General features: G+C 60.6%; 1 protein-coding gene and 1 long non-coding RNA gene across 10 annotated transcripts; one reads left to right on the top strand and one right to left on the bottom strand.

Moving 5' to 3' along the window:
* Positions 1 to 291: 291 nt before the first annotated feature.
* HIP1R (huntingtin interacting protein 1 related) lies at positions 292 to 27,932 on the bottom strand. 9 transcript variants are annotated; one of them, XM_027124941.1, is made up of 33 exons: positions 27,736 to 27,796; positions 13,301 to 13,364; positions 12,727 to 12,869; positions 12,421 to 12,477; positions 12,128 to 12,200; positions 11,261 to 11,341; positions 10,825 to 10,901; positions 10,478 to 10,539; positions 8,507 to 8,647; positions 7,746 to 7,803; positions 7,559 to 7,634; positions 7,235 to 7,375; positions 7,074 to 7,135; positions 6,760 to 6,832; positions 6,497 to 6,680; positions 6,325 to 6,413; positions 6,117 to 6,233; positions 5,934 to 6,035; positions 5,502 to 5,696; positions 5,138 to 5,285; positions 4,919 to 5,005; positions 4,469 to 4,576; positions 4,189 to 4,325; positions 3,809 to 3,919; positions 3,503 to 3,561; positions 3,237 to 3,307; positions 3,094 to 3,156; positions 2,613 to 2,727; positions 2,399 to 2,504; positions 2,163 to 2,286; positions 2,023 to 2,084; positions 1,670 to 1,876; positions 292 to 1,378 (listed from the first exon to the last, which is right to left on the bottom strand). In XM_027124941.1, exons 2-33 carry the CDS (start codon positions 13,307 to 13,309, stop codon positions 1,331 to 1,333), a joined length of 3,186 nt encoding a protein of 1,061 aa, XP_026980742.1. In that variant the 5' UTR covers positions 13,310 to 13,364; positions 27,736 to 27,796; the 3' UTR covers positions 292 to 1,330. The 9 variants fall into 9 exon arrangements, 8 of the variants coding, with proteins under 8 accessions (XP_026980742.1, XP_026980740.1, XP_026980741.1 ...); XM_027124939.1 differs by lacking the exon at positions 12,128 to 12,200 and having other exon boundaries at positions 27,736 to 27,932; XM_027124940.1 differs by lacking the exon at positions 12,128 to 12,200 and having other exon boundaries at positions 2,627 to 2,727; positions 3,237 to 3,267; positions 27,736 to 27,932.
* LOC113629936 (uncharacterized) lies at positions 7,516 to 9,085 on the top strand. Its single transcript, XR_003436762.1, has 2 exons — positions 7,516 to 8,025; positions 8,741 to 9,085. It is a non-coding gene; the product is annotated as an uncharacterized LOC113629936 (long non-coding RNA).

The following is a 27,932-nucleotide window of genomic DNA, read 5'->3' as shown; positions in this document are numbered from 1 at the left end:
CCCTGAAAGAGGCGGAGCTTCCAACAGTGCTGGGGGAGGGGGATCAAGACCCGAGGGGGCCTCTGGCTGGGAACAGAGGCCTCTCAGAGAAGAGCCCTTAGACTCCCCAAACAAGCGTCCCAGAGTCACAAACCTCCCGGGAAACGAGCCGGACACTTCTTGGCAGAACCGGAAGCGGGAAGGTTTTCTGTGGCTCCCATGTTCCACTGTTTCCTGCAGAAACTACGGGGGTCCCTCCCCTCCCCAGCGTACTGGCCCTGGAGAAATGAAGAAGCAGGCGCAGCCTCTCACTGTGGGGTGACAACAGTCAAAGTGCGGTTTATTGCTGATCTGACAGACACTTCAACACGAGGAAATACTACACGCAAAGCGAATCGAGCTGCCGCCTTGTGCTCCTCTCCAGGCCGAGATTCTTCCTTCCAGCCAGGCCTCCCTCTTCCCAGGAGGAGGCGGGGGGCTCGAGGAGAGCGCGTTCAGCCCTCCCGGAGGGCTGCCCCCTGCCCCAGGAGCACCAGGTGCCTTTGATCTGATCCGAAGAGGGCGCAGGCAGCTCCTAGTTTCTGGGCTTTTTCTGGCTAAGTTGGAGAGGCCTGCGGGAGGGCTGGAAACCTCCCAGGGATGGGGAGGCAAAGGGAGGAATGAGGTGGCTGGGCATGGGGAGGGGCAGCCAGACCAGGGGAAAGAAAAACAGGAAGCAGGAGGGTCACCGCAGGTTCCAGCAGGAACAGACTCCAGGAGGATGGCAGCACCCGGCCTGTCCCCCTTCCCAGGCAAGGGTCTCGTCCTCAGCGCTCACGGTCACTGACGCCCTAGAGCGAGGCCCAAGGAGAAAGGGGCGCTACCCCCAGCCCACCTAAGAGCATCCTGCTTTGCCTGAGGCCGCACCAGGTCCCAAGAAGGCCACGAACAGGTGATGTCTTCCCCATGTCCCCAACAGCCAGCACAGACTGTGTTCTAGTCACCTCTAACCTCAGACCACGAGTCCCAGGGGCAGGGGAGGCCCGGCCCAAACAAACACCCCTTCCTGTAGCCCTGCTTTCTGGTGTGTTGCACACAAACTCACAAAAGATCTAACTCAGAATATTAGAAATGCTCCGTGTATTTCCTGAAGAGCTGTGGCTCAGGCCTGCTGGGTCCTGGCTGCTCTGAGAAGTTCCTGTTGCAGGTAACTAGGCTCTCGTCCGGGAAGAACTGCTCCGGTCAGCCCCGGTCAGCCCTGAGCCCTTGCGCTCAGCGAGGGCTGGGCCTTCTCAGAGGCTCCTCAGCCACGAGGCCCAGGCCTGGCCGTCAGCCTCCCCGCTGGACCCCTCGGGCGCAGGGGTGGTAGTGGCTAGTAGTTGACGAGTGGAGCCGCGTAGCTGCCATCCTTTTTGTCAAGCTGCAGGAGTCAAAGGTGAGGGGGCTCGGTGGCCACGGCCAGGAGTGCCTGACATGCCTTGCGCCGGGCCCCAGGCACCCCGCCGCTCCTTGGCCCCTGCCCCTTCCCTGGCACGAGCCCTTGGCACCTGCCGTGCTCCCTGCGTTGCTGGGGCCGCGTGTCTGCCCCCACTGGTCAGTGGCTTCTGACCATCCCCAAGGCCCGCTGCCCCACAGGCCAGTGAGCAGAGGCCGGGACAGCACTCCTGGGGCCCCTCTGCTGTCACCCCCCACCCGCACTGACTCCCCGCACCTGCTGGTCCTGCCTGGGGGCCACGCTGGGCTTCTGGGCCAGGGGCGGCTTCTTGGAGGTCCCACCGCGGGGGGCAGCGCTGGGCCGGCCGGGCTCATCAGCACCGGGCGTCCCCACGGCCCCGGCCAGCATGTAGTGCTGCTTCCGCAGCTCACCCAGCCGCATGCGCTCCACCTCCAGCGTCTTCTCCAGCTCCAGGACCCGCACCTGCAGCCCGGTGCGCGGCCGCTCAGCAGGCCCACGGCCTCGCCCCAGGGGCCCTCCCGCCTTCCCGGAGCTCAGCCGCGGGAAAGGGACCGGAGAGGGACGGGGGCAGGAGGGGGGACTGGAGAGGGACAGCCGAGGGCGCCCACCTGGGTCTCCATCTCCTGCTTCTTCAGCTTGATGAGGGAGAGGCCGGAGAAGTCCATGGTGTCTGCGGCCAGAGGGGAATGGGTAAGCATCTGGGCACCCGCCCCCAGCCCGGCCGCTGCACCGGGGCCCCAGCACTCGCCTCTGTCCTCGATCTGCTCCTGGCCCGACCTGGTGGAGGCCACCACGCTGGCGGCCATCTCATTGACGGCGCGAGAGCATTCCTGCAGGCGACTCAGGTGTGGGCTGTGCTTGTCGGCCTTCACCTGGGGGGGCAGGACGGCCTGCTGGCTGCACCACCCCCACGCCCACGGTCTCCCCGCCACACGTGGTGCCGCCGCCACAGTCGGGAGCCCAGGAGCCCGAGGGGAGGCTCACCTTGGAGGCCGCCACCAGCTGGGCTGTGCTGGCCGCGATCTCGTGGGAGCAGACGATGAGCTCCTCGTACTTGCCCGTGTGAAGCACCACCCTGTCAGCTGACTCCCTGGGGGCAGAGCCGGGCAGGGCCTGGGTCTCCGACCCCCTGGACGGCAGGCCGCCTCAACACCCCTCCCCAGACCCTGAGCACCACACACCCTGCTGCCCCCCCGACCTGAGGCAACATACACCAGCTGCGTGGCTCCCCAGCCCACGGCCTTGGAGGCGGAGATGAGGCCTTCCGTCCACCTGGAATTCTTGGCGTAAAATTCCTGCTGCGTGGCTGCCCCCTAGTGGCGACAGGAGGGCGGGGTGGACCAGTCAAGGACGTCCTGGGTGGCAACAGATCCCCGCGGGTGGGCCCTCCTCCCCTCACCCCGGCCACTAGGGCGCATCCCTGGGCCGTGGAGGATTGGTCTGGGATTCCCAGGTGCGCTGCATGCACTGGGAGGGCCTGTCAGCACTGCACACTCGGGCGTCTTATGCCCAAGAACAGTCCCGTGGTCGGCTTAAGCCACGGGGCGGGTGATCCGCGACCGAGAGGGCTCTGGAGTCAGGCCCCTTTCAGGAACCTGTCCCTCGATGGCCTAGCTGTGCAGCCTGCCCGCTAGGGAGGGGGTCCCACCTGGCCCCGTGAGACCAGCGGCCCAGCTCACCCTGCCGCTCTCCACGATCTCCTTCTGCAGGCTCGTGGATGTTGTCACCAGGAGCCGGATGGCCTGCCAAGACCAAGACGTGTGTCATTCTTGGGGGCCCGGCCAGGCACGGGGCCCGCCCTGGGTCCCAGCCAGCCACTCACCTTCATCAGGTCTGTGCAGGAGTTGAGGATCCTGAGAGGAGCAGAAGGGTGAGGAAAAGAGAGAAAAGGAGCTGCAGTGCGGCCCCAGAAGCCACGGGGGCGTCAGGGTGCTCGGCAGGTGGGCCCACAGGGTCGGGCGTGCTCTGCGGTTCCCAGGCCTTGTTTCTGGAGAGCTAAGCAGTCAGGAGAGCAGAAGCCCCTCCCCCCCATCTGGAAAAACTGGGGAACCCGCCCTGGGGCGACTGGCGGGCAGAAGTAGGTCTCACCTCTCATTCACCTCCAGCTTCACCCCAGAGCTGGCATGGCGGGCCTGGTTCATCACGTCCTACACCAATGGCAGAGCTTTGAGTGGGTGGGGAGGAGGGCAGCGTGCGAGAAAAGGGGACACCGGCACTGGACCAGCCCCGGAGCCAGGGAGGTGAGGCCCAGGGCCCGAACACCAGTGCCCCCACCCACCCTCCCACCTCTGACCTGCAGAGGCCGTCTGGCCGTCGCACAGAGGCTGAGTGCGGAGGGGGGTGCAGCCCGCACTCACCCCAGCGCCCCCGGGGCTCCTGCACCCTGGTCCTCACCTCGATTCTCCGCACCGCATCTTCGATGGCCGCAGACGTGGCCGCCATCTCCTTGTCCACCACAGCCCCGAGTTCCTCCTGACGCACGTCCAGGATCTTGGGCTTCAGCTCCTGGGGGATGAGGGAATCCAGGAGTCAGAGGAGGTGGATTCCACCTCCCGCCACCCCACAGAGCCTGGGAGCAAGACTGGGGCTGCCGGGCCCTAGAGAGTAGTGCTCTATACCCACCCACCCCGTGTCCCACAGCTACAGGTTCTACACGTGAGCACCTATTCAGCCCAAACTGGAAGGAGGTGCAGAGAAGCTAGGGACCCCAGCCCAGCACCACCGCCCCCCTGCAGACCCTGACCCACACTCGGCATCCCGGCTGCACACCTCACCTGGCCCAGCTGAAGGATGCCCTGCAGGGGGGTCTGCACCAGGCTGGGCTGGGCCTGCAGCAGAGCCTGCTGATCCTGCAGCTGCCTCACGAGCTCCAGCGCCCGCACTCCACACTCCCTGCAGGTGTCGATCAGGCCTGGGGGGAGAGGGCTGAGGGGAGCCAGTGCCGAGAACCCGGGGAGACCCTAGCTGGGTCTGACGCCAGGACCTATCAGCAGCCGCCTCCCTTTCCCAGGTCCACGGGGAGGAGCTCGTGTGACAATCCCAGGGCACACTTACGGTCAGCAGGGTCAGTGGGGGCCAGGTGGGAGGTGGCACTGCCGTGGACGATGGTGTCCGCGGCCAGGTGGGAGAACCGGGTCAGGGCTGCCACAAGGGCAGAGGCGTCTATGCGGGAAGAACAACAACCCTCAACGCTGCTGCTCTGGAACAGGCCCCGGTGGTGCCTCTCCTGCCTGGCAAGCCCACACAGGCTCCAGTACCCCAGCTCTCGGTGGGAGGGGGCCGGGCCAAGGTCACGCAGCTGGAAAGCAGCATCGCAGGAACCACCCCCGGGTCTCTGTGACCCCTGGCCCGAAGGGCTGATCTCTGGAACCGGGCTGGGGCTTACTGGAGAGGCGCCTGTGGTGGGAAACCGCCCCGAAAGCAGGAGGCGGCAATGGCCCGTGGGCCCGGGTCACCACCGCTGGCGGCCTCTGCCCTGCCCAGGCCGGCCCCAGCTGCACTCACCTGCCCTGGAGATCAGGTATTGGGCGTGGCCCTTCTCCAGGGTGCTCACGGCATCCAGGGCAGCCTGGGCCCTGCTCACCAGGTAGTCTGCCAGCACAGGGAGAACCGGTGAGGGGCAGAGCCTGGCCTGAGGCCCCGGCACCCTCCTGCCCGCCTCCCTCAGGGTGGGTGGGTGAGGAGGGAAGAGCAACGCCCGAGCGCCTGCCGCCGCGGCCCTACCCGGAGAGCTGGTGCAGCGCAGGTGCAGGGGGTCGTCTAGCTTGCCCACGGCGTCCTGCAGGATGCGCTCGGCCTCGGCAGCAGTGCCCCGCAGCATGGCGAACTGCTCATCCAGCAGCCTGCGCTGCAGCCCCTGCTCCTGAGACTCCTGGTGGGAGAAGGTGAGGCAGCGGTGAGCCAGCCAGGCCCCAGCGGAGACCCTCGCTGGGGAGGGGGCTTTAGCGAGAGGCCCTGCTGCACCCCCTGTGCCTGGGCTGCTCCCTCAGGATCGGGGCACGCAGCTCATGGTAAAAGGGAATTCTGCCCCAATTCAGCTGTTACGCAGGGTGAGAGTGCGCAGCAGGGTGGCGGGGTGGGCCCGCACCTTGTCTGCCAGCCGCCCCTGCAGCTCGCCCCTCTCCCTGGAGCTGCGCTGCTGCTCCTGGTCCAGCGCCGCCTCCTTCTCCCGCACCAGGCTCTGGGCTGCCACCAGCTCAGCCTGCCGCTGCCGCACTTCGCTGCTCAGTGTGTCCTTCTCCGCACTCAGCGTATCCAGCCTCGAGCTCAGCTCCAACCCGCTCTGTGTACACCTGGCCGGTGAGCAGGGCTTCCAGAGGCCCCGCCCGCCCCCATCCCCACCCAAATCTACAGACCCTCCCTAGGGCCACAGGAGACTGAAGGCTGGCTGAGGGCCCAGGAGCGGGTCCTGTGCCCTGTATACTTCCTGGGGCTGGGTCAGAGCCACACCCCAAGACCAGGGCAAGCCGCTCTAAACCACGCCCCGCTCCGTGGCAGCCCGGCCTGGGAGGGCCCACACCTGCTCCGCGTGGCTCAGGGCCGCCTGCGCCCGCACCAGCTCTCCCGCCTTGGCCTCCAGCTCCCTCTTGAGCTTCTCCAGCTGGTCACTCTGCTCCTCCAGCTACGACGGGAGGGGACAGGACGTCACGGAGGCAATGGAGCTGGGGGTCTACGGGGCAGGGCCTGTGATCACGGGACGCACCTTCATCTCTGACTCCCGTTTCACCTGCTCCACCTGGAAGGCCAGCTGCTCCTTCACCCGCGCCACCTCCTCCTGGCTCTGCTGTGTCACCGTCAGCTGCTTGGCCGTGTCTGCGTTCTGCACCGGCGGGGACCAGGGACAGGCTCGGCTGGGCTGCGCTCGGGGTCCCCTCCTCCCACCGGCCCCCGTCCGCGCCCCCCGGGCCTACCTTCCGGAGCAGCTCGGCGTGCGTGGTGATGAGCTCGCTGTGCTTTTCCTTCAGCTTGTTGTAGCGCGCCTCGGTGGCGCTGGCCTTCTCTGCGGAGGAGGCGGAGGCTACGGCCGTGACCCCCAGCCCGGCGGCGTACCCCCCGCCCCACCCTGCCGCCCCGCCCACGCACTCTCCGCCTCCTCTCGCAGCCCCTGGTGGCGCTCGCCCTCCAGCTGGGCGGCGCGCAGCCGGGCCACCTCGTGGCGCAGCTGCTCGTTGTCCACCAGGGCCTTCTGCTTCTGCTTGCGCTGCTCCTCCAGCTCGGCCTCCAGCGCGTTCACCTGGCTCTTCAGCTGCGCCATGTACCGCTGCGCCTGGGCGGCGGGAGGGTGGGGTGTAGGTCCCCCGCGCGGGGCAGCCGCCCGCCCCTGCGCCGCCGCCCGTGCCCCTCACCTCCAGCTGGATCTTGTCCAGCTCCGTGCGGAGCGTCTCCACCTCCCTCTTCAAGGTCTCTATCTGGAGGTCCCTGGGGACAGAGGTCAGGCGGGGTCTTCCCCAGCCCGCGTGGTCTTCCCCAGCCCGCGTGGTCCCGGCGTTCCAGTTCACTCAACCGGGACGATCAGGGGACCCGGGCACGGCCACTGGTCCTCTCATCAGCACCCCCTCGGGGTTTGAGCATCTCAGGTCTGTGTCCCCAGACAAGATCTTTCGGGATCACAGTTCCCGGAAGGCTGTTTCCCACGATGGTGGGCTCCCCCGGCCCTCACCTGTCGTCCTTCATGGAGCCATTCGGGGGTCCAAATGTCTGCTCAAAGAGGTCAGCCACCACCTGCCACGGCAAAGCTCGGTGACCCCCGCCCCTACTCCCCCAGGCCAGGAGGGAGTCCCAGCCACCCCCAGTGCCCCCAGCGAGGAGGGGGCGGCTCACCGCTGGTTCCGCGGCGGGGGGCCCCGAGCCGATCTCGATGAGGTTCTCGGGCTCCTCGTCCTCGGGGGCCTCCTCGGGAATCACCACCACCGGCTTGATGTGCTCGGCCAGCGCCGAGGCCCGCAGGAAATTGGGGGGTCCCTGAGGGGGCAGCGGGTGAAAGCGACCCAGCGCTCCCCCCAGCAGAAGGCCCTCCCTCTGCCGCTCCCACAGCCCACACGAGGCCCCACATGGCGCCCAGCCAGGCGGCCACGGTCCTCAAGCCCAGAGCCCAGGGCAGAACAGGGCTGCAGGCTGGCGGCGGCCTCTGGAGGGCGCAGGTACCTCGGGCAGCCGGGGGATCTGGATGAGCCGCTTGAAGTAGAGCATGTCAGAGGCTCTGCGGAAGAAGTTTCTGAGGCTGCGGGGACGGGGACGGGGACGGGGACGGAGGCGGGAGGTCAGAGGAGCCAGGCCCCAGCCCGGTAGCCCCAGCACACGCCGCCACCCTCCACCCGGCCCAGCCTGGTACCTGTGAAACTGCTCATGGAACCGGTCCCGGTGGCCTTGCAGGGTGTCTGCCGGGAGGCCTGGGGGCAGAGAGGTGTAAGGGGACTCCCTCCTCGCTCACTGCTGTGCCCGAGACTTCAGATCTGCTCCCTCCCTTCCCCCTCCCTGCTCCTCCACGTTCTAGAAACCATCACAGATTAGACAGATTACCTGCCACCTGGCTGCGTCCCACCCACCATCAGGAGGGCCCAAAGAACCCCCTATGAGGAGTTCAGCTCTCGACTGAGTGAGGGAAGGAACCGGTGAGTGGGACGGGCAGAACCCTGACCACAGCGCACCGCACGTGGGCTCTGCTGGTCCGTCAGGTCGCCCTCCCTCGAGTTTGCCCAAGGTTGACACTGGAGCAGCTCACAGACCCCAGCCAGCAGCCCAGACCTTTTCTGAGCACTAAGGAGCCACCACGTGCCTCCCCCAGTCCTCCCCGCCAGCCCAGTGCGCACCCCGCTGCCGCCTCCGAGGCCAGGCGGTTAAGAGAACTGCAAACACGTAAAACTACGTGGCTCTTCCCACTAAATCTTTGTTTTGGAAAATAGTGATTTTTTTTTATAACAAGTATGTTATTTATGTTAGTGGGTAATGAGTTTATTCCTGTTATGTTTAATTAATAAATATCTTAAAGACTGCTTGACTCCCATCCCTGATACAGTCTATCAGCACAGCCCTCTGGGGCTTCAGCTGACCCTCGGGGCCGAGGCCGGCAGGGCTGGGGGCAGCGGGACTCACAGGAGTGCAGCTTGAACATGAGCTTGACCGTGTAGTGGTAGAGGGGGCTGCAGTCCTGGATGACCTGGATGAGGGGGGCCAGGCGGCACTGGCCTGAGGACATCTGGGACACGGCAATGGCCGTGTTGAGCTGCCGGAAAACTGTAAAAAAATAAAAATAAAAAAGGTGGGGGCGGGAGGAGCCTGAGCACGCGGAGCCGGGAGACGCAGGCGCAGACCCCACTCTGCTTACAGGCATAGTGACGACCACAGTGAGGACAGCGGCTGAGCGCTGGCCCTGACCGTCATCTCACGGCACTGTCGCAGCAACCTAGACAGCTGGGTTTGAAGACGGAGCAATGGCCTGGGTAACTGGCTTTACCAGTCCCAGCCAGGCGGTGGGACCCTACCCCAGGCCCTCGGACACCAACATGCTCCTCGAGGCGAGGAAGGACCCTGTGCACTGAAGCCGCCGAGGACCAAGGCCCAGCGCTCCCACAAACTGGGGTGACACAAGGAGGGGGGCAAAGGAAATGCAGCTCAGCTCGGCCAGCGTCTCTGGACAGCTTCCAGGCAGTGGGCCCAGGACGCAGAGCTGGAGAGACAGGGTGACTTCAACAGCCCTGTACCCATGGGCTTCCAGCTCACTCTGAATCCTAGGGAAGGACGGAGGCCTAAGGCTGTGCAGCCCCAAGGCCTCGTTCTGCAGATGTGGACACAGGCCCGGGCTTGGTCAGTCTCACAGCAGCGGGCTCAGGACGCGGTTCTGCAAACCCCAAGGGACCCCAAAACCTCACTTGCATTCGGGGTCAATCTCCCCTGACCTTGAGAATCAGCCTTTCATCCGACGGACCAAGTAGGAGGGAAAGAGACAGACATACTGCCACCCGCAACGGGCTTGCTCTCTGGGGCAAGGAGAGAAATGAGCACGTGACACCCAGGGCGGCCCACGTGGGACACGGTTCCAGATGGGTGGCCCCCAACCCGGGCCTACTCTCACCTTGCCTGGGGTGGGGCGATCTGCAAACCTCCACAGTGACACAAGGACGCCTGGGAGGGAAGGGACGAGGAGGAAGGCCCCAAGTGCTGTCCCTCACCCGCTTAAAACTTAATTACATGTCACGTCAAGTACATTTTCCTTGTAAACAATTAAAATACACGCAGAATACTATTTTGCATTTGAAAACACAATGCAGCCATTTCTCAGCTGAAGGGCATTCAGGACATTTCCCATTTGCAGCTGTTACAAACCTGGGGCGGGGAACGCCCACTCCCCTCACACTCTCAGGGAGACGCTGGCACCAGGGGTGTGGGCACTGGCTGTGGGCTTTCTCCGCCTCCCATCGTGGCGACTGGGGAGAGGCCCATCTCTGCAGCACAGCTGCCCCCAGACTCACCCAGCCTCAGGGTCCAGCCCCCGGCGCCAGGAGGATGCCCAGGCACCTCTTCCTCATTCCTGGTTTTCCATTAAAAAGGCCTTTGCCTTTCACTCTCCCGTGGAGAGCATTGAGTCACCCACAAGTTGTTCCGAAGCTCCCACTGAAAACACTCATCCCCGCAACCCCAAGAGGGTGATCCCCTGAGATTTCCTGTTCAACAGCTACCGCGCTCCTGGGCTGGGAACTCTGACCTGACTCAGAGGCCTTTGACAGCAGAGAACGGGCAAGAAGGTCGAAACCAACTGCCTCGGGGCAGGCTCAGCTGGGAGGTGGATCGGGAACCTGAAGAGGTGGCTCCTGGCACCCCCGGCAACCCCCCACCCCGCGCCTTGGTGCCAGAGTGGGTTTCCTTCGGCCGGGACTGTTCCCTGGACGTACCGCCTGCCTGGCGTCCTGCAGGGGCGGTAAAGGCCTCTCCCTCCCATGCTCTGGGGGCACCTGGAGGCCCCGTGACCTGCTCCTGGTGGGAGTGTGGTCCCAGGGGGCCGGTGTGTTCAAGAATGGCTGGCCCCCAGAGGCAGCAGGCCCCGGGTCAGCCCCTCGGCTGGCTCACCTGATTCAGAGAGCTTCAGCGCACAGTCCATGTAATCGAACATCTCCACGGTGAGCTGGAAGCTACAGGGGAAGGAGGAGGGAGAGATGAGCGGGAGGGGTGCGGGGCATGGCCCTGCGAGAACCACCAGGCGGGAGGGGGAGCACAGTCCACGCACACGCCCTTGCACGGATGCACAGACGGCAGTCCTTCAGCCAAAATGCCCCGCTCCAAGTAAGCCCCGTCCCTTTAGCCTTAGCCACAGCTCCTGGGCACATGACGACCTCCAGCCCCAGACAGAGCACGGCCCCCGGTGGGAACCTGGGTGAGGAACGCCGCAGGAACAGACGGGAAACCGGGGGACTCACACGTTGTTGACGTCGGTCCCAGCGGCCTTCTCCAACACCTCGTCTGTCACCTCCAGGCCCGCAGGGAACTCGGGGTGCTGCGGAGAGGACACCCCCACTCAACCGCAGCCCCTCTCAGCTCTGGCCCAGCACCGCTTCTAGCTTTTGAGGGAGGGAAGGGGCTGGAAAAGCCCCCTAGCCTGTGGAGCCACCATCTGCCCCGGGCAGTGACTCCAGAGACCAAGACACAGAGGATGGGACGTCCACCTGGAGCTGAGGGCGGGGCTAAGACCACCTCCCGCGCCGGGAAACGCCTCCGGGCCTTCTGACTTCCCTGCCATCTGTCCCAAGCTCCCCCTTGGGCCAGGTGGGGACAGGACAGATCCCACCCTCTGAGACATCTTGGAGGGAAGAGCCCAGGGTCCCACCAGCCCCACGATTCCCCCGAGGAAACTACCTTGAGGTGGAAGGAGATCTTGGTCAGCAAGAGTTTGGTGTAAATATTCACCAGCTGCCCATATCGGTCATGCAAATGGCCCTGTGGAGAAAGGGCCCTGGGTAAGGACACACTGCCCATGAGCTTGCCCAGGAACCCCGCATGGCAAACAAGGAAGGCGAGGCCGGAAGATGCAAGATGATGAGCAGGGTGTCAATCCTTCAGCCTCCCATGCTGTCACTTATTCATTCAACCACCATTGCTCAACCCACCAGAGGTGGCCAACCTCCTTTCCCAAGGGCCTCTGCCAGCCCCCTCTCTGCCTATCGGTCTCTTCTTCTCACTCTTGCCAGAGAGACGCTCGGGACAAGAGAGCTCCTCGTCCAGGGCAAGAGGCCAATTCTGAGGTGGGACACTCTATTGAAATGCTGGTGGGGGCTGGGGAGGTACGTTCCGACGGGCGCGTGAACACATCCTCCTCGCAGCCGCCTCCAGACACCACGTCCCCTGCGGCCACGCCTGCTGGGCCCACATCTGCAGATGGCACCAGGGACGCCACCTTCCTTACTTCAAGGGGCGTCCCCTCTGCAAGCCGGTCAGTTCCCAGAGGCCACCTGGCCCCCGCCCCGGCTGCTGGGGCCCCAGCAGTGCTCCCAGAGGGCAGATAAGGCCAGAAGCCCTCTCTCCACCCAGGGGATGCCCCTAATTCCTGAGGGTCGTGGAGTGGATCTAGAATACAAGCTCCTGGGGCTCTGAGACTTCACTGTGGATGAGACACTTCTGGAGAGCCTGCTGAAAATGCAGACTTCCAAGATTCAGAAGCTGCCGGTCTTGGGGGCTCAGAGTCTGCACCACTTACCCAGACTCAGGGTGGGGTAGTGAACTCACAGGGACTGAAGGGCTGCTGATTTCTGGAGCCGGAGGGCCCGTTAGGGATGTGTTTGGGACTTCTGCGCCAGGGCTTAAAAGCAAGGCTCAATTTCATTTACTGATGCTCATCACCCGCCGCCATGGCCCCATTGAACACGGCTCTAACTGTGCTGGGAGGAGGAGGCGGGGGGCACCACTGCAGGTGCTCTGTTCCCCCCTCGGGCCTGTGTGCCAAGCAGGATGGCAGTGGACTTTCCGAGTGTTGTTGCTGGCGAGGCGCTAAGGCCACCATGCCCGCTCCCTGCACCTACCCACAAGTCTCCGATCTCCCGGATGTTGCTCCGGTACCGCTGGCAGTCGTGCAGCACCTGCCCAGAGGGGGAGACGAGGAGGGAGGATGAAGGAGCCAGAGCCTTCGTCGGCGGGGCGGGGGGGGCGGTCCCGACACTTGCTCCCATGTACGGGGTGCAGGCAGCAGGCAGGGTGGGCCAACCCGGAGCTGAGGGACACAGACGCCGGGACAGCCCTCATTTCAAAGGATGCGGCTCTGGGCCTCCCTGGGGTGTTCAAGAGGCGGCAGACGGAGGGCCCAGGCCCCCGGAACAGTGGCTACTCACGTTGGGGTGCCCATCTCGAAGGACCTTGTGGAGGACGTGGCAGAACTTCCAGCTGAGGATGGAGCTGCTAGGAAGCGGCAGCCCGATGGCATAGGACCAGAAGGTGAAGGCCCCCTTCTCGTGGTGAGTGCCCAGGATGATGCCTACCAGGGTCAAGGCCAAGTGCAGGCAGCAGGGACTCAAGCGTGGGGGAGGTCGGGTGCTCAGCAGGTGCAGCTGAACTGAGCGCAGAGAGGCGGGTGGAAGGCCGCCCTCCCCCTCCCCACACCCCTCCCTCCCGGTAGGCCACAGCTCACCAAGAGCTACGGCTCTCAGCCAAGCAAGAGAAAGGGCGAGGTCACGCCCCACGGATTCAGCTGGGCCCAGGGCCTAAGACAATAGGGGCCTTCCTGAGATGGGACTCAGAGTCTTGAAGGAGCTGAGCGAGGCTGGCCCAAGGCCACAGGGGACGCCCCTCATCAGGCCATCTGGCGCGCCCACTGCTCCCCTAATTCACTTCCCCCACGTCCTCTTCACCCTCCCCGCCTCCCCTGGGGCCCAGAGGGACGGAGGCCGCTGGCAGCAGGGAGGATACGCCGGGCATGCTTCTCCTTCACAGGGGCCTCCTGGGTGTTGATGGCTTTGCTGATGCTGATGGCCTGGGAGGGAACAGAGGAGGCAGAGGTCAGAAACCCACCCGGCAGGCTTCCTGGGAGAGACCACCCAAAGGGGGAAGGGGCGACACACAGACAGGACCGATCCTTCCAGCCGGTTAAAGGCGAGAGTAGAGATAAGGGAAAAATAGAAATTCTCTATCCTAAGCAAACCAGACCACTCAAGGCCCTTCTTCACGTGACATGTGCAGCTCAAACTACAGCTAAGACCCGATGCCACAAGCACACAGAGCTTCCAGAGGCCTGGGAGGTAAGGACGAAAGCCGGCTTGTGCTGCAGGAGAGCAACTCTGATCTGAAAGCTGCGTGTGATTCCTTTTCCCCAGAAGGCGTAGCCCCTGGGCCCCAGGGGAGCCGCCAGTCCCCGCAGGACATCCTCCATCAGGTCTCTCCTCTGGGAGAGGCTGCTGTGGCCTGAGCCCTCTTGCACTCCACCAAAACATGCACGTCACCCCTACTTTACCACGGGGCACGGCCTGGAGACATGAGGCCTCACAGCCACTTTGTGGAAAACCAGGATAAACCAGGTCCCATCGCCTGTCCACATGCATCCTGGACGAATCCTGACTCAGCTCCCACCCCCACCGACACAAACAGCGACTGCAGCCCCACCAGGGGTGGCAGGAAGGGGGACCCGCTTAGCACACATGCTGCTACCACTCAGGCCCTGAGCAAGCGGCAAACTCATCCTCGATGCACGTCCCCTCCCACCTCCAGCTGCTGGAGTCTTGTCTCGTCCCCCTTAGTTCAACACCACCTCTTCCGAGAAGTCTTCCTGGATGTGACTGCTCCCTCACACAGGCTCAGGGCACTTACTGTCACCCCCATCCCACTCACCCAGGAACCACCGCCGGCCCTGGGTTTACTTATGAATATGTTTTAATTCTGTACCTGGCGGCAGGTCTTGTAAGCCTCTGTCCACCCACCCAGCCCCGAGCTGGGGGCATCTGTGCTGTGGACCGAATGAGAAGAGCTGCCGGTGCCATTGGTGGGAGGGACAGGATGAGGTCCCTGACCAGTGCAGACTCCTCTCCAGGTCAGCCGATTCTCCCACGTCTCCCACAGGTCCTCCACCAGGGCCCACACTGCCCCAGGCCGTCCAGGGGGCTCGCTGAGCAGGGCAAGCTGTGCGCTCACCCTGCAGCCCGGCCCTGCGTGGACTTGTCCACAGCAGGCCCAGCAGCGGCGGGAGCGGGACAGGGCGGAGAGGGAGCCCCGAGGGGCAGAAGAGCTTTCTTTCTTTTTAAACCAGAGGCCACTGTGCTCTCCACCTCTGGCCTGGGCACAATATTAACTGCCCCTGCTGGGCAAGGAGGTGACTTCTCTCATCTACAGTCTGCTGTGACCCTACTGTGGTCCTGCTTTTCAAAGCAGTGAGATTTCCTCTGTAAGAAAAGCAACCCCCGAGAGCCATGGCTGCGCTTTCTGCTCAGACTCACGGACCTAGGAGCTGCTGGGGGCTGGGCTAGCCCCTCGCACCCACCCCAGCAAGGCTGGCTGACCTCCTTTCACACACAGCGCCCATTGTGGCCATTCCCCGGGGCTCGGGGAGAGCGGGTCTGCAGCACGCAGCACACCAGGCCCCTGGGACACGGACGACTCTCCCAGCGTCAAGGCTGGGCTGGGGGAGTGGCTCTGGCCTCGCAGTACCGGGGTCCTGAGAGGAACGCAGACAGGCTCTGGCACCTCTTACACTCCAAGCCTCAGCGAGCCAGACACGAGGGCTCCCTCACCATCTGTTCTGTGTTTGCCGATCCTCTGCCAACTCGGCCTCCCCGAGGCCCCAGCGCCTGCCTTCCCTCCACAGGCATCACCGTGAGAGAGGCCGGACCCCGAGTGTACCGTTCCCGGCCCCGTGAACATCACGCCCCGCCAGGCAGAACTCTGCCCACAGCAGCAGCGATGAGGACAACAATCGACAACCGGCAATTCCCGGGCACTTGCTCCCCTGCGCCAGGGACAGGCAACACGCTCCCAGCAGCAACCCTAGCGAGTGGGCGTGGCCCCACTTTCCTGATGAGGAAACTGAGGCTCAGGGAGTTGGGGTATCTCGTCCGTACAGCTAATAAGGGCAAAGGCAGGTCTGGCTGTGTCCTGAACGATTCTGCTATCCAGCTCCCAGGTACCTCCCTCCAGTACAGGTACAGAGCTGGGAAGAGACACCAGCCCATAAGCCGGGAGTGCCTGTCTCAGGAGGGTGTGTAACCCCATCCCCCAGCTGCCCTGACACTTGAGCTGGCTCTGATGACTGCCACCTGTTCAGAAGATCCCAGGCAAGAACAGAGCAGAGCCAAAGTCACACAGGCAGAGCAAGCTACCCAGGAGGCCGGGGATGCAAAGATGCCACCTGCAGTCCCAGCAAGTGCTCTGTCCTCCGCAGATGCCCACGAGGGGCATGCTGACCCCCCTCCCCCCCAGGGCCTGCAGCTGGAGAGGAGAAGCAGAGACGCCCTGAAGGGATGGGCTGGTGGGGCCGGCGGCCCAGGGTAAGCATTCCCACCGCGCAGCCTTCCCCAGAGGCCGCTGGGCACAGGCTTTTACTTCACCGTCGGTCCAAATGTATACGGAGCGCCCTCATGGCTGGGCCCCGGACCCCCGGAAAGAGTGCCTGCCCCTCCCCTCTGGGGAATCTGCTCGCCTGTCCCCTCCCTGCCGCCACTCTACTTAAATCTGCCGATTTATGCTTCTCCGTGTGGTCCGCACCCAACAGTGTCTTCCTTATTTGTCTCTTGTCCTCCCCCCACTCCCAGCCCACGTCTACACCACGGGGGGTGGGGGGGAGGGGGAGTGGTTCCGCCTCTCTGGGGCTGCTGTGGCCCCAGCCCCTAAACGGTGCCTGGCACATGGAAGGTCTTCAGAGGCAGTGAGGGAGGCTCCCGGGCCCCACAGAGAAGTGGTGACTCAGGCACCCGGGAGTCTGTCTGGCCCCCTCCGCCCAAGCGGTGCCGCCCGCTCCCCGCGCCGGCTGTAGGAACAGGGTCCCTCCCGGCGGGAACACGGCCCTGCTGTGTGCAGGCGGCAGATGTGTGGACCGGGAGGCCTCACAAGGAGGCACAGTGCTCACACAGAGGCGGGTCTGTGGACACTGCACAAGCCTGCTTTTCCGCCAGGCGCGGCAGCCAAGCCCCGTCCCAGGAGGGGGCGGCAGGCCCCCGGGATGCCCGTCCCTCCCCTGCCCGTCCTGAGCGGGCCGCAGAGGCGGGGAGAGCACTGGGGCTCCTCTCCTCAGCCCTGGAATCTGTGCTGGGCGACTGACGTGGCTTAGCTCCTGGGTTTACAGTCCAGGTGCAGCTCTGACTGCAACATCTGGTTCCGTCTACACAAGCATGGCATCCTCACACCAGCCCAACGAGCGACTGTAGGAAGCCTGAAGGAGGAGGGGCGGTCAGAGGGGCACCGGGGACCATCGTGTGGGCTCTCTCTAGCTTGCCAGCCTGCAGAAGGCTTCCTTCCGCCCTGGTACAGGGGCAGTTCTGACAACAGCAAGTATAATCCCTCACGACAGGCGGGATCAATTGCCATGGAGAGAGCCTTCTGGGACACAGAAACTTCGAGTGGAATGGATTGATTAGGGGCCTGGGTGCCGAGATGGACGAGCCAGAGCCGGAGAGAGAGGGTCCTGGGGGGGGGGGGGGGGGGGGGGGGGGGGCGGTCTGGGGGGGGGGGGGGGGGGGGGGGGGGGGGGGGGGGGGGGCAGGTGGCGACCGTCTTGGGGATCTGTTTATCTGACTTCCCACTCGACCTCTGAGTGGCCATGGATGGGGGGCAGGGAGCAGCCAAGCAGGACAAGAGCGGTAACGGTGGGTCTCTGACACCCCCAGATATGCCCAGGGGGGCTCTGGGGGAGGGAGCTGGAGGGCAGGCAGAGGCGCGCTTCTCAGAGCCCTGAGGGTGGGTGACTAAACAGTGTCACGGCCATTCAGACCACCGCTGCTCCTTCTGTGCTGGAAAAATCCCGAGCCCAGGCCCAGGGAGCCACCTCGCAGCGAGGGGCCTGACCCTCCGGAGGGCGGCGGGGGACAAGGCCGAGGGGTGGAAAGGCTCTAGCAGGCTCTGGAGACACAGCCAGAATTGCCGGCACCAGGAAGCTGGCAGGAGGCATATCTCAGGCCAGAGGCCAGCAAACTGGCCTCAGTAAATGAATAATAAAATGATTTTTATCGAGTTCAGCCATGTGCCAGGCACCGTGCCGAGCACCTCACCATTATCATCTCGTTTAATCTCCTAAGTAACCCTTGAAGCATGTGGATGAGGAAATCAAAGCTCAAGGTCACAATGACGAACACAGGCACTATTCTAGGCACTGTCCGCACATAGACAACCCTCCCCCGTTGAGCCGGGTCGAGCAGGCTGCTGGCTCTGTAGACTGTCCCCTCAGCCTCTCACTGGGGGAGGGGCCGGGCTAAGGGAGCCGTGCGCCAGCGCGCGCGTCCTCTGGTCCCCCTTTGTCCCCCTGCAGGGACCCAGCTCCCGAGGGCCTGGTGTCACTCAGGGAGGACCTGGCCCAACTCCAAGTCAAAACACAGGTTCTGGATCCAGGATTCGTTCAAACCGCAGGTAAGAACAGCAACTGTGTGGCCCCGAGCAGCTCAGGGGGCTCCCCCACGGCTCCCCCATTCCCGCAGGCGAGGCCTTCGGACCCTGGGGCCCCCTCTGGGCCTTCAGCTCGGCTCCCTCCCGGGGCGGCTTGTGTCCTGCAGCCAGGGTGGGGACGTCTGGGAAGGCCTCTTACAAGGGCCCCACTGGGTCCATGGGAGCCAGAGCCTCAGGACACACCTGCCCCTGCTTCCAGAACAATCTCGTTCTTGTTCGTCACATAAAAGCCCCATCTGGTGCCAGCAGAGGCCCTGGGAGTCAAGCCTGAGGAGGCAATCCCCAGACCAGGCCAGACAGAGCCACCAGTGGCACTTGTCCCTGGACAGGTGACTCCCAGGGACACACGAGAAAGCATCTAGCTGCTGGTTCAGGAGAGGCGACCAGCTGAGGCAGCGGGGCCGGGGCAGGAGCCCCAGGAGGTGATATTCCCAAGAGCCTCGGCCCCTGCTGTGGACTCGAGACAGAAGCCTTGGGGTGTGGACGCTGTCAGCGAAGCCGGGCAACCAAGCTGGGACGCTCTGGTCAGCAATTGCACACAGCAAGCCCTTCCCTGCCCCGTCGCCTGTGGGGCTGCATGCCAGACAAAGGGGCCCCAGGAAGAGCCACGGGGAGAGGACGGTCACTGAGGATAGAGCAGGACAGTGGCGCATGAGGCCACAGCCCGGTGCGCACCAACACTGGCCACACCATTCTAGAAACCCACAGCCCCTGCAGGGGGTCAGAACCAAGTGACCGCAGAGGCTGCAGCCCTGGACGTTCTCTGCAAGATCTGACGTCCTCCAGGCCGTGGGGAGCTCTGCACAGCAGAGGAACGTGGACTCGGGGAGACCCCTTCCCCAGGAGCCCACGTGAACGGGGCCAAATACAGGTCTGCTCACCCAGTTCCACCATTGCCAGCCATGGCACCCCAGCGCACAGACCCCGGTCCCATCCACTCTGACCCACAGGGGCGCCTTCACTTTAGAAGCTTCCCCTTTCCCGTCTGGGAAGCAGGAGCAAAAAAACCTTGAACTCTTTGAGAATGCAAACACACACAAAGTGTGTCTGGAACATCTAGCTTTGTTCTAGCCACACCGTCTTCCTTCTGTTCCTCAAACAGGACAAGCCTGGTCCCACCCCCAAGCCCGGCTGTGCTTCTGGGGTCACCCTGCTCTGAGTTAAAACGCCCCTCCTGGGGGGGGTCTCCCCCAACCATCCTAGCTAAAGCAGCCCTCCCTCCACACAGATAGCTTCCTCCTGGTTACTTTCACCCAGGACATTTATTCCCTGAAACTATCTTTTTTTTTTTTGCGGTACGCGGGCCTCTCACTGTTGTGGCCTCTCCCGTTGCGGAGCACAGGCTCCAGACGCGCAGGCTCAGCGGCCATGGCTCACGGACCCAGCCGCTCTGTGGCATGTGGGATCTTCCCGGACCGGGGCACGAACCTGTGTCCCCCACATCGGCAGGCGGACTCTCAACCACTGCACCACCAGGGAAGCCCCCCTGAAACTATCTTGTTTACCATGTATTCTGTTTCTACCTCTGACCCCTGAACAGACGTACTTGGTACAACAAATCCTGTTGGTCTTGCTACCTGCTGTACCTCCAGTCCCGAAACCCGTGCCTGGAGGTCAATAAATCTTTACTGGATGAATGAAAGAGTGAATACTTGAATGAACGAAAGCTCTTTCAAATATAAGTACTGGTTAAATTCAAGGCAGTGTGTGTGTCTCTTTCTCTAGCTAAAAATTTATCCACTATAGTTATATAGTAAAGGCAACTATAAAACATTTTCTATTTTTAAAAATCAACCCTGAAATGAATCAGACTCAATCCTCCTTGTACTGTTATCATGACGCGCTTCACGGTGGCACTTGGCAGGGACAAAAAAACATCCTTCAAAGAGCCGGGTCACAGGGACTGGCAGAGAGGTGGGTTATCCTGCTTTAGTGTTTCCAAAGAGTTGTTTGAAGGACAGAAAGATCTCATTCAAATGCTTTGCCACCTCAAAGGCCATTGATGAAACCAAACACAGGATTTCTGTAGCCGAGGAGGCGGCTGAATGCAGTCGCAGGCAAAGCGGTGGGGAGCTCTGGGCCAGAGGTCTGCAGCTCAGTCATTTCGGCAGAGGGAAGTCAGGGCAGCAACACCATCCTGCGATTCAACCGTCTCTTCCCTTTATTCACGCCCCCCAGTGCCTGCTCTGTCCGGGCCTCTCAATCCTTCGACCATTTATGAAACTGCAGGGAGGCCCGCGCTGCGGCCGCTGCTCCTCTGCAGGAGCCCCCGGCAGGATCCTGCCATCCACCAGCATGAGGCTCACTGGGGGACACTGCCACCTCTCCCCCGGGCTCTGCAGGTGACACATGAGGAGGAAGAGATAGGAGAGGAGGACATGGCCCGAGTCCCGCCTCCAGGATGGACAGGGAGCCAGCCTGGGCAGCTCCTTGCCTGGGCCCTGGTGACACCACTCCATAGACCTGTCTGTCCCACAAGCCAGGGGGCTGAGCCACTCCCTGGCGGGAGAACCTAATGCATTTGAAGGTTGTGTTTATTTCAGCAAGAGGAAAAACAACTCCACCTCTACTAAACTTTTCTCCAAGAACTCAGTCCTTCACTGCAGTGGGAGCCATGGCTTTTTAGGCCTCACTGAGTGGCAGCATCAAAAAAGGGAGACCCACGGGCCCCCGTGGCACCATTATTCAGCACACGCATGCCGAGCGGGTCCCCCGAACCGGGCAGTCCTGGGTGCTAGCACACAAGGAGCCAACACTGTCCGTGCCTGAGGATCTTGGGGCTCAGAGGGTAGTGCTTAGGGGCTCGGAGGGGGAGGCAATGCAATCCCTTCTCCGTGACCCTGGATCTAAACACACGCCCGACCTCACGGCCGTCCACTCCTGCCGGTTCAGCTGCAGGGTTTGGGGAGACGGGAATAGTGGGAATAATATTATGAGAACTAGGGCAGCCTAGTAAGGCTCGGGAAGGAGGAAAGCGGTTGACGGCTTCGCAAACAAGGTGATATTTGAGTCCACCCTGGAGTCAGGTGGAGCTGGGGGGAGCGGGCTGGGGGGAAGGGTATCGCTGACAGCGCGGCCGGCTGGCAAAGGCTCTTCAGGCCCCAGCTCAGGTTAGCCGGCTGCGTTTCCCTGTCCCCCCGCCAAGCAGGCCTAGACTCGACTCCAGAGTTTCCACTTCGCACTGTTGGACTCAGTGCCCAGGCAGGTTTTATTCACAAATGGGACGCTGGCCTGGGGGCAAGGTCAGGAGGGCCGGCTTCCCCCGACCTCCCTGGGGCTCCTCCCTGGGGCACCTCCCCGGGGCTCCCCACCAGAGTATCTTCCAGAGGACGGTGTCACCTGGGAGCAGGCCCTGCCGTCCTGGAGCACGGGGCACCGCAGGATCGCTCTTCCAGGAACGGGCTGCTCCCCACCTTCCCAAGTCCGCCCAACCCCCGTGGCGGATCTACTGCCCTCCCCCACAGCCCCATCTCCCCATTCACAGACGCTCAACTAGAAGCTCAGGGACGGAACCAAGGGGGCATCATTTCCATTTCTTCAGTCCAGCCCACCTTCCCATACACAACGTAACAGCCAACAGCCGTTCAGTGCAGCATTCACTCCGCCCCAGGAGCTGTGTCATCCTGCAAATCCTCCATGACTCGGGCACTACGATTATATCCACATTGCAGACGAGGAGACTGAGGCACAGAGTCTCGCTCTTAACAGCTCTGCCACAGCACACCTGTTCACCTCCCACCTCCTTCGTCAAGACGAAAACCCTTGGAGGGGATGAGAATGATCTTCATCTTCCCGTAGCACATCCCAGAGCACCAGAAGCAAGCCCACACGTACACAGTAAGTGGCCCCTCATGAACGTGTCGTGGGACAAACGTACAAAGATGGGGAGGGGGAGGGGAGGACGAGCAGCCACAACCCCACCCCAGCCTGAACCAACAGGTCACCGGATACCCGGGGAGCCCAGGGGGCCTGCGGCAGGAAACCCCAGGAACCAGGAAGTCAGCAGCTGCCCTGAGCATCACCAAGCTGGCTGATGTGGCAGAAGCAGGTGGAGGGTGTCCGAGGGGCGTGCGACAGCAGCGCAGCTGGAAGGAAGGGCACAGCTCACTGCCCGCCGCAGCTGGCCCACCTCCCGGGGCCGGGGAGGAAGGCAAGTGCCGCTGGGGCAGCTCACTCAAGGCTCTGCAGGCAGCATCCTGGGGGTCGTGAGCCTGGTTCTTTCTCTCTTCCTTTTCAGAAAGCCTCGCTCACCTCTGTTCTTTGGCCATTCGACCAGCCTGCAGTGGGTGCCAGGCCCCTTGCCCCTGCCCTCAGGGAGCTGACCGACGTGGGTGGAGCTGGGGGGGGAGGTTCTGGCTTTCACCATGTGGTTTAGATTTCCTCCCAAGCTTGGGGGTGGGGGAACTTTTTTAAAATAAACATTTAAATGAGGCCCAGAAAGGGGTTGGTAGCTAACAGTGTGGTAATGCCACACGAAGACAGAAAGGGAGCGTGTATAACTATTCACAATAGCCAAGACACGGAAACAGCCTAAATGTCCACCGAGATAGATGGATAAAAATGTGGTATGTATATATATACATATATATATACACACACACAATGGAATATTATAAAGCCATTAAAAAGAATGAAATAATACCATTTGTAGCAAAATGGATGAACCTAGAGATTATCATACTAAGTGAAGCGAGTCAGAAAGAGAAAGATAAATACCGTACGATATCACTTACATGTGGAATCTAAAATACGACACAAATGAACCCAAATACAAAACAAAAGCAGACTTACAGACTAGAGAACAGACTTGTGGTTGCCAAGGGGCGGGGGGGAGGGAAGGACGGAGTTTGGGGTCAGCAGATGTAAACCATTACATATGGGATGGATAAACAACAAGGTCCTACTGTAGAGCACAGGGAACTATAGTCAATATCCTGTGATGAACCACAATAGAAAAGAATATATACGTATAACGGAGTCACTGTGCTGTACGACAGAAATTAAACACAACATTGTAAATCAAATATACTTCAATAAAATTTTGTTTAAAAAAGGGAGTGTGCATAAGTCTGCCTGCCTGGCAGAGGGGGTGTTGGCATATGTGGGAAGAGAAGTCAGAGCAGAGGAAACATTTTGCAAAGGATGGGAGTCCAAAAGACTATTGCCAATTTGGGAACAGCCTTCGAACCAGAAACTCAAGTTCCCAAACACCTGTCTGTGTCCTGTGGCTTGCCTTCAGTAATGAGATTCTAAAGAATTCCTGGTTAGGGAACTTTAAGAAAACAGACCAGGCTTCCCTGGCGGCGCAGTGGTTGAGAGTCCGCCTGCCGATGCAGGGGACACGGGTTCGTGCCCCAGTCCGGGAAGATCCCTACATGCCGCGGAGCGGCTGGGCCCATAAGCCATGGCCGCTGAGCCTGCGCATCTGGAGCCTGTGCTCCGCAACGGGAGAGGCCACAACTGTGAGAGGCCCGCGTACCGCAAAAAAAAAAAAAAGAAAATAGACCTATGCGCCCAGGACTCCAATCCAAGCCAAATCACTCCAAATCTCCAGCATTTAGACAGAGTTTAAAAGCGCCCCAGGTGATTCTAACACCCTGAGTCCAATCCAGTAGCTGCTGCCCACGTGTGGCTAATGAAGGCCTGAACTGTGAGCCCAAATTGAGATGTGCTATAACAAACACAAAACGGAGTTTGAAGACTTGGTAGGAGGAAAAGAATGTATAATTCATAATTTTTATAGTGATTACGTGTTGGAGCGGCTATATTTTGGATACACTGGGCTAAATAAAATATATGATTAAAGTGAATTTCCCGTTTCTGTTTGCGTCTTAGTGTGGTTAAGTAATCTAAAAACGATACACGTGGCTCCTATTCTGTTTCTACTGGACAGCGTTTTTCTAATGTGAGCTGGCCTGAGAAGCCCTGAGTGTCAATAAATGTTAATTTTTACAAGATTGCAGTTCCACAGAGGCTGCAGAAGGGACACGTCACTGACCTGGAAAATTGGACCTACGAACAGTTTTCCACCTGCTGCTCCCCCCTCCACAGCTCCCACCCCACCAGAAAACCCCTAACACCTGCGGAGCTTTACCCCGAATGCCTGTATCTAATGCCCTTCTTCCCCGCCGGGCCTGGTGTACTGAGCCGCGTGGCCCCTCTCTCATCCTAACCTTACAGGAAGCTTTTGGGCTCTGTTTCCATTTCCTGCAGGGGAAACCGAGGCCCAGATGGCAAAGGCGCACTTAGACAAGGAAGAAGCAAGGTTGGAGTTTAGCATTTCCAGGACTCCAATCTGCTGAGTCCTCACCCATGCTATACCTCAAAGACGGATCTCCTCCCTCATGGAAGGTATGAAACAGTTCTCAAATAAAGCTTTTTGGGGGTGGGGAAGGGAGAAAGATGGCTAGCTGACCATTTGCAGAGCACTGTACTACGTGTTTTGCATCCTGTAGGTATTCGTGGCCTACTGCTGCTACAACAAACGGCCACTATTGGCTCAGTGGTTTAAAACGACACAAATTTATCATCTTACTGTTCTGGAGGTCAGAAGTCCAAAACGGGTCTTCCGGGGCTAAAATCAAGGTGCCAGCAGGGCTGCGTTTCTTCCTAGAGGCTCCGTGGAAGAGTCCACTGCTTTGCCTCTTCCAGCTTCTAGAGGACACCTACGTTCCTCCAGCTTCAAAGCCAGCGATGTCTGGTGGCGTTGTCCTCACCTCACACCACCCTGACCTCCTCCCTGGCCTCCCTCTTCCACATTTAAATGCCCCGTGATTATACTGGGCCCACCTGGATAACCCAGGCTACGCCCCCTATTTTTAAGGTCAGCTGATTAGCATTTTCTTACCCAGGGCTGTAACATATTTACAGGTTCCAGGAATTAGGACGTGGACATCTTTGAGGGGTCCCTCTTTAGCCCACCCCACCATTTCTATCCCTTAAAACAGCCCTAGGAAGTAGATGGAATTATCTCTATTTTTATAGACCAGGAAACAGGAGTTAAGCACCAGGAACACAGGCTAGCACTCAGGTGTTAGTTACCGCTTTCCATGGTACCACACCATCTTTTTAACGAGACAATCAATTTTCAGGTTCAGAACATACAGGTATACCGTATGCCACACTATTCTGCATTCAGAATACTACAACAACAAAAAGCCAATACAATTTTGTCACTTCCAGTTTGAAAAGGGGTTTTATCACCAAAGGGACTAAAGTCTTGGGGAAGAATAGACCAGCTTTCTGGACAGTGCCCCTGGGATTACACACACACACACTCGCATACCCACATCATACAGCAAACACAAGTACCTGCCACACGAAGGATGCATGACTGCCCCCTTCCTTCACACTCCCAACTGGGGCGGAGAAGGAACCTTTTTGCAAAACAGGGTGTGGCCAGTCAAGAAAGCAAATATGGAAGCATTTTTCCTCCTCTTGACCCAGAAACCCAGGAGGAAAAGCGAGGCTGGCGGGATGGTAGGGGACTTAAGTTCTGAGGAAACCAAAGTGCCCCTCTGCTACACAGGACGCTGTGGTCAACGTGAAGCCACAGGCAGTGCAGACCAAAGGGAAGGTATGTCGGTGGGTCGGATATACTATTTTCTGTCCAGAAGGAGACGTGTAAGCAGCAACCTCAGCTCTCCTCGTCCTTTCCACCAATGAGGTCTGGCTGGCAGCTCACTAGATATTTCCGGGAGCGATCTAATTAAATATTAACCATGCACAAAACCTGATTCCTACATCCCTCAATAAGTCACTCTGAAGATAATCAAATCTAGACACTGAACCTGAATTCCATGTTTCCAGAAAATAGCCCTGGAATGGGTAAATCCTATGAGATTCACCTATTAGAAAGAATTATTCATGAGAAAAACCCAACCAGCAAAAACAAAACACCCTCTTGTTTACCAAACCAACCACCAGAATAAGTTGTCCTGTATCAGAGATGCTTTCTCTTTGACATTCAGAAAGCTTGCCCTTGATTTAAAATAATTTAAGAGTAAGATCAATGAACTTGGCCCTTTAAATTCCATCTCCTCTATGTAGCAATCTGACCTCTTTATAGCTCTTCAAAACCACAGAAAAAACAAAAAAATCAGTGAATGAATAAATCTTCTGACAACATCCAGATTCTCTCTGCCAATTAAAATTTTCTCCCCTTCCTTCCGCAAGTTCCTGGCACAATTAATTATGTATTAATGATTTTAAATTAAATGCCACATGTGTTTTTATGACGGGCTATCCGGGCTGAAAATACACCAGGGGCCAGATGATGATGATGACAACAAAGGCTAAATTAATAATTTGCGGCTCGGCTGGTTCAGCACTAGTCTTTTATAGAGCCAAGGTTTTATCATTTTCCTTGTTAATCTCAAGCACAAAGGTTAGATGTTTCCCCTGCATTTTTTCTTACTTCAAAACAAAAGTTATTGTAGGCTGCATGTGCTAACTTGAATTGAAAGACACCGCACAAGTCATTGCTCCTGGCAGGGAGAGGTGGGAAGGACCTTGCTAACGGCAGACACAAATGTCATCATCCTACTTTAGACAGGAGTGAGTGGGTTCCTTCTGGCTTTTGGTTTTTGTTTTCTGGGGTTTTTTTGGCCGCGTCGTGCGGGATCTTAGTTCCCGGACCAGGGATTGAACCCGTGCCCCCTGCACTGGGGGCGTGGGGTCTTAACCACTGGACCGCCAGGGAAGTCCATGGTTTATTTCTAAAGTAAAAATTTTCTGCTGTTTCAGTCCTGGTTGACTTACTTTGGCAAAAAACCCAGTATGCTCCCCCCCCTCCCCCAGGCATAAGAATACCTCAGTGTTTGTCAAATAAAAAGGAACAGAAAACCAGAAACAGCAACGCCCTCATCAGTGTGGTCTCAGCAGGAACACATGGACAAATACACACCCCCGTCATTGTTTCATTTTTAAAATAACCCTCCCAGGATAGGCCACCCTCTGGAAGAGATGCGGGCGCGTGGGAAGTGCAGGAAGGGAGCCCTAGGAAGTTTCTGTCTGTCAGGCGCCGTCATTTAATAAGGGGGTGTGAACCTGTTTATACGTGGGCCAGCGCTCGGGCAAACAAGTCTGGCTACAGACGTGAAACTTTTCGCCCAGCAGATAATAAGATATTGTGCGGCCCTGAAAAACAGCTCAGGAGAAAAGGAAGCAGGGAGTTTCCTTTAAGGAAATGCATTGCTTTCCGAGGAGGGGGCATTCTTTTAAGCCGTGGGAAAAGTAGAGAGAGCCCGGGAGAGGCGGCGCGGCCAGGGCGGAGAAATCCAGTCGGGCCGCCCCGGCCGGGCGCACCCAGGCCCGGGACGCACCTTGACCCCACCTGGCCCCCAGCCGCGTCTCGGCTCCCTCCACCTGGCCCCTCCCACGTCTCGGCTCCTAGCCACCTCGGTCCCCGGCCGCCTCTCAGTCCCTAGACACCTCGGTCGCCTGGCCACCTGGTCCCCCGGTCGCATCTCAGTCCCCGGCTGCATCCCAGTCCCCTGCCACCCCGGTCCCCCGCCACCTCGGGCCCGGGCGCCGGCTCGCGCTTCCGGTTCACCTGCGCGCGGGTCGGCTCGGGCGGCGAAGGCCGGGGAGCTGGGTGGCCGCGGCCGAGATGCGGCCGGGGGCCCCCAGATGGCCGGGAAGCAAGGGGTCCGGGGAGCGGCCCGAGCTCCCGGAGCTCTGGAGGCGGGCGCAGGCCGGGCCCCGAGGGACGCGTGTGAGGGGAAGGGGGGACAGCGCCGCCCGCCCGCCGCCCCGCCGCTCGCCTGGGTCTTGTCGAACTGCTCGCGCTCGGCCTCCAGGCTGTGGCCAGGCCTTCGGCTCAGCACCCGCGCCGGCACGTTCTTGATGCTGTTCATCCTGCCGCCGCCTGCGTTCCTGGGCCCGGCTCCGCGCGACTGAGCGAGCCAGGCCGGCCGCCCGCGCCTAGGCACCGCGAGGCCGCCCGCCGTAAGGCGCCGCC

The sequence above is a fragment of the Aethalodelphis obliquidens genome, unplaced genomic scaffold (genome assembly GCF_003676395.1).
Source record: "Aethalodelphis obliquidens isolate GAN/ISIS:26980383/991018 unplaced genomic scaffold, ASM367639v1 scaffold28, whole genome shotgun sequence".
In the NCBI taxonomy this organism is placed as follows: domain Eukaryota; kingdom Metazoa; phylum Chordata; class Mammalia; order Artiodactyla; family Delphinidae; genus Aethalodelphis; species Aethalodelphis obliquidens.
Note: the sequence above shows the minus strand (reverse complement) of the source record. Positions and strands in the feature narration are given on the sequence as shown.

What these genes read in the sequence shown, in the direction of transcription:
- HIP1R (XM_027124939.1), bottom strand. Translation starts at nt 27,828, where the DNA reads ATGAACAGCATCAAGAACGTGCCGGCGCGGGTGCTGAGCCGAAGGCCT. An exon ending in CCCCCGCCGCGGAACCAGCG is followed by an intron (nt 7,136 to 7,234) that starts GTGAGCCGCCCC and finishes TTGCCGTGGCAG; the next exon opens with GTGGTGGCTGACCTCTTTGA. An exon ending in GGAGCAGATCGAGGACAGAG is followed by an intron (nt 2,085 to 2,162) that starts GCGAGTGCTGGG and finishes CTCTGGCCGCAG; the next exon opens with ACACCATGGACTTCTCCGGC.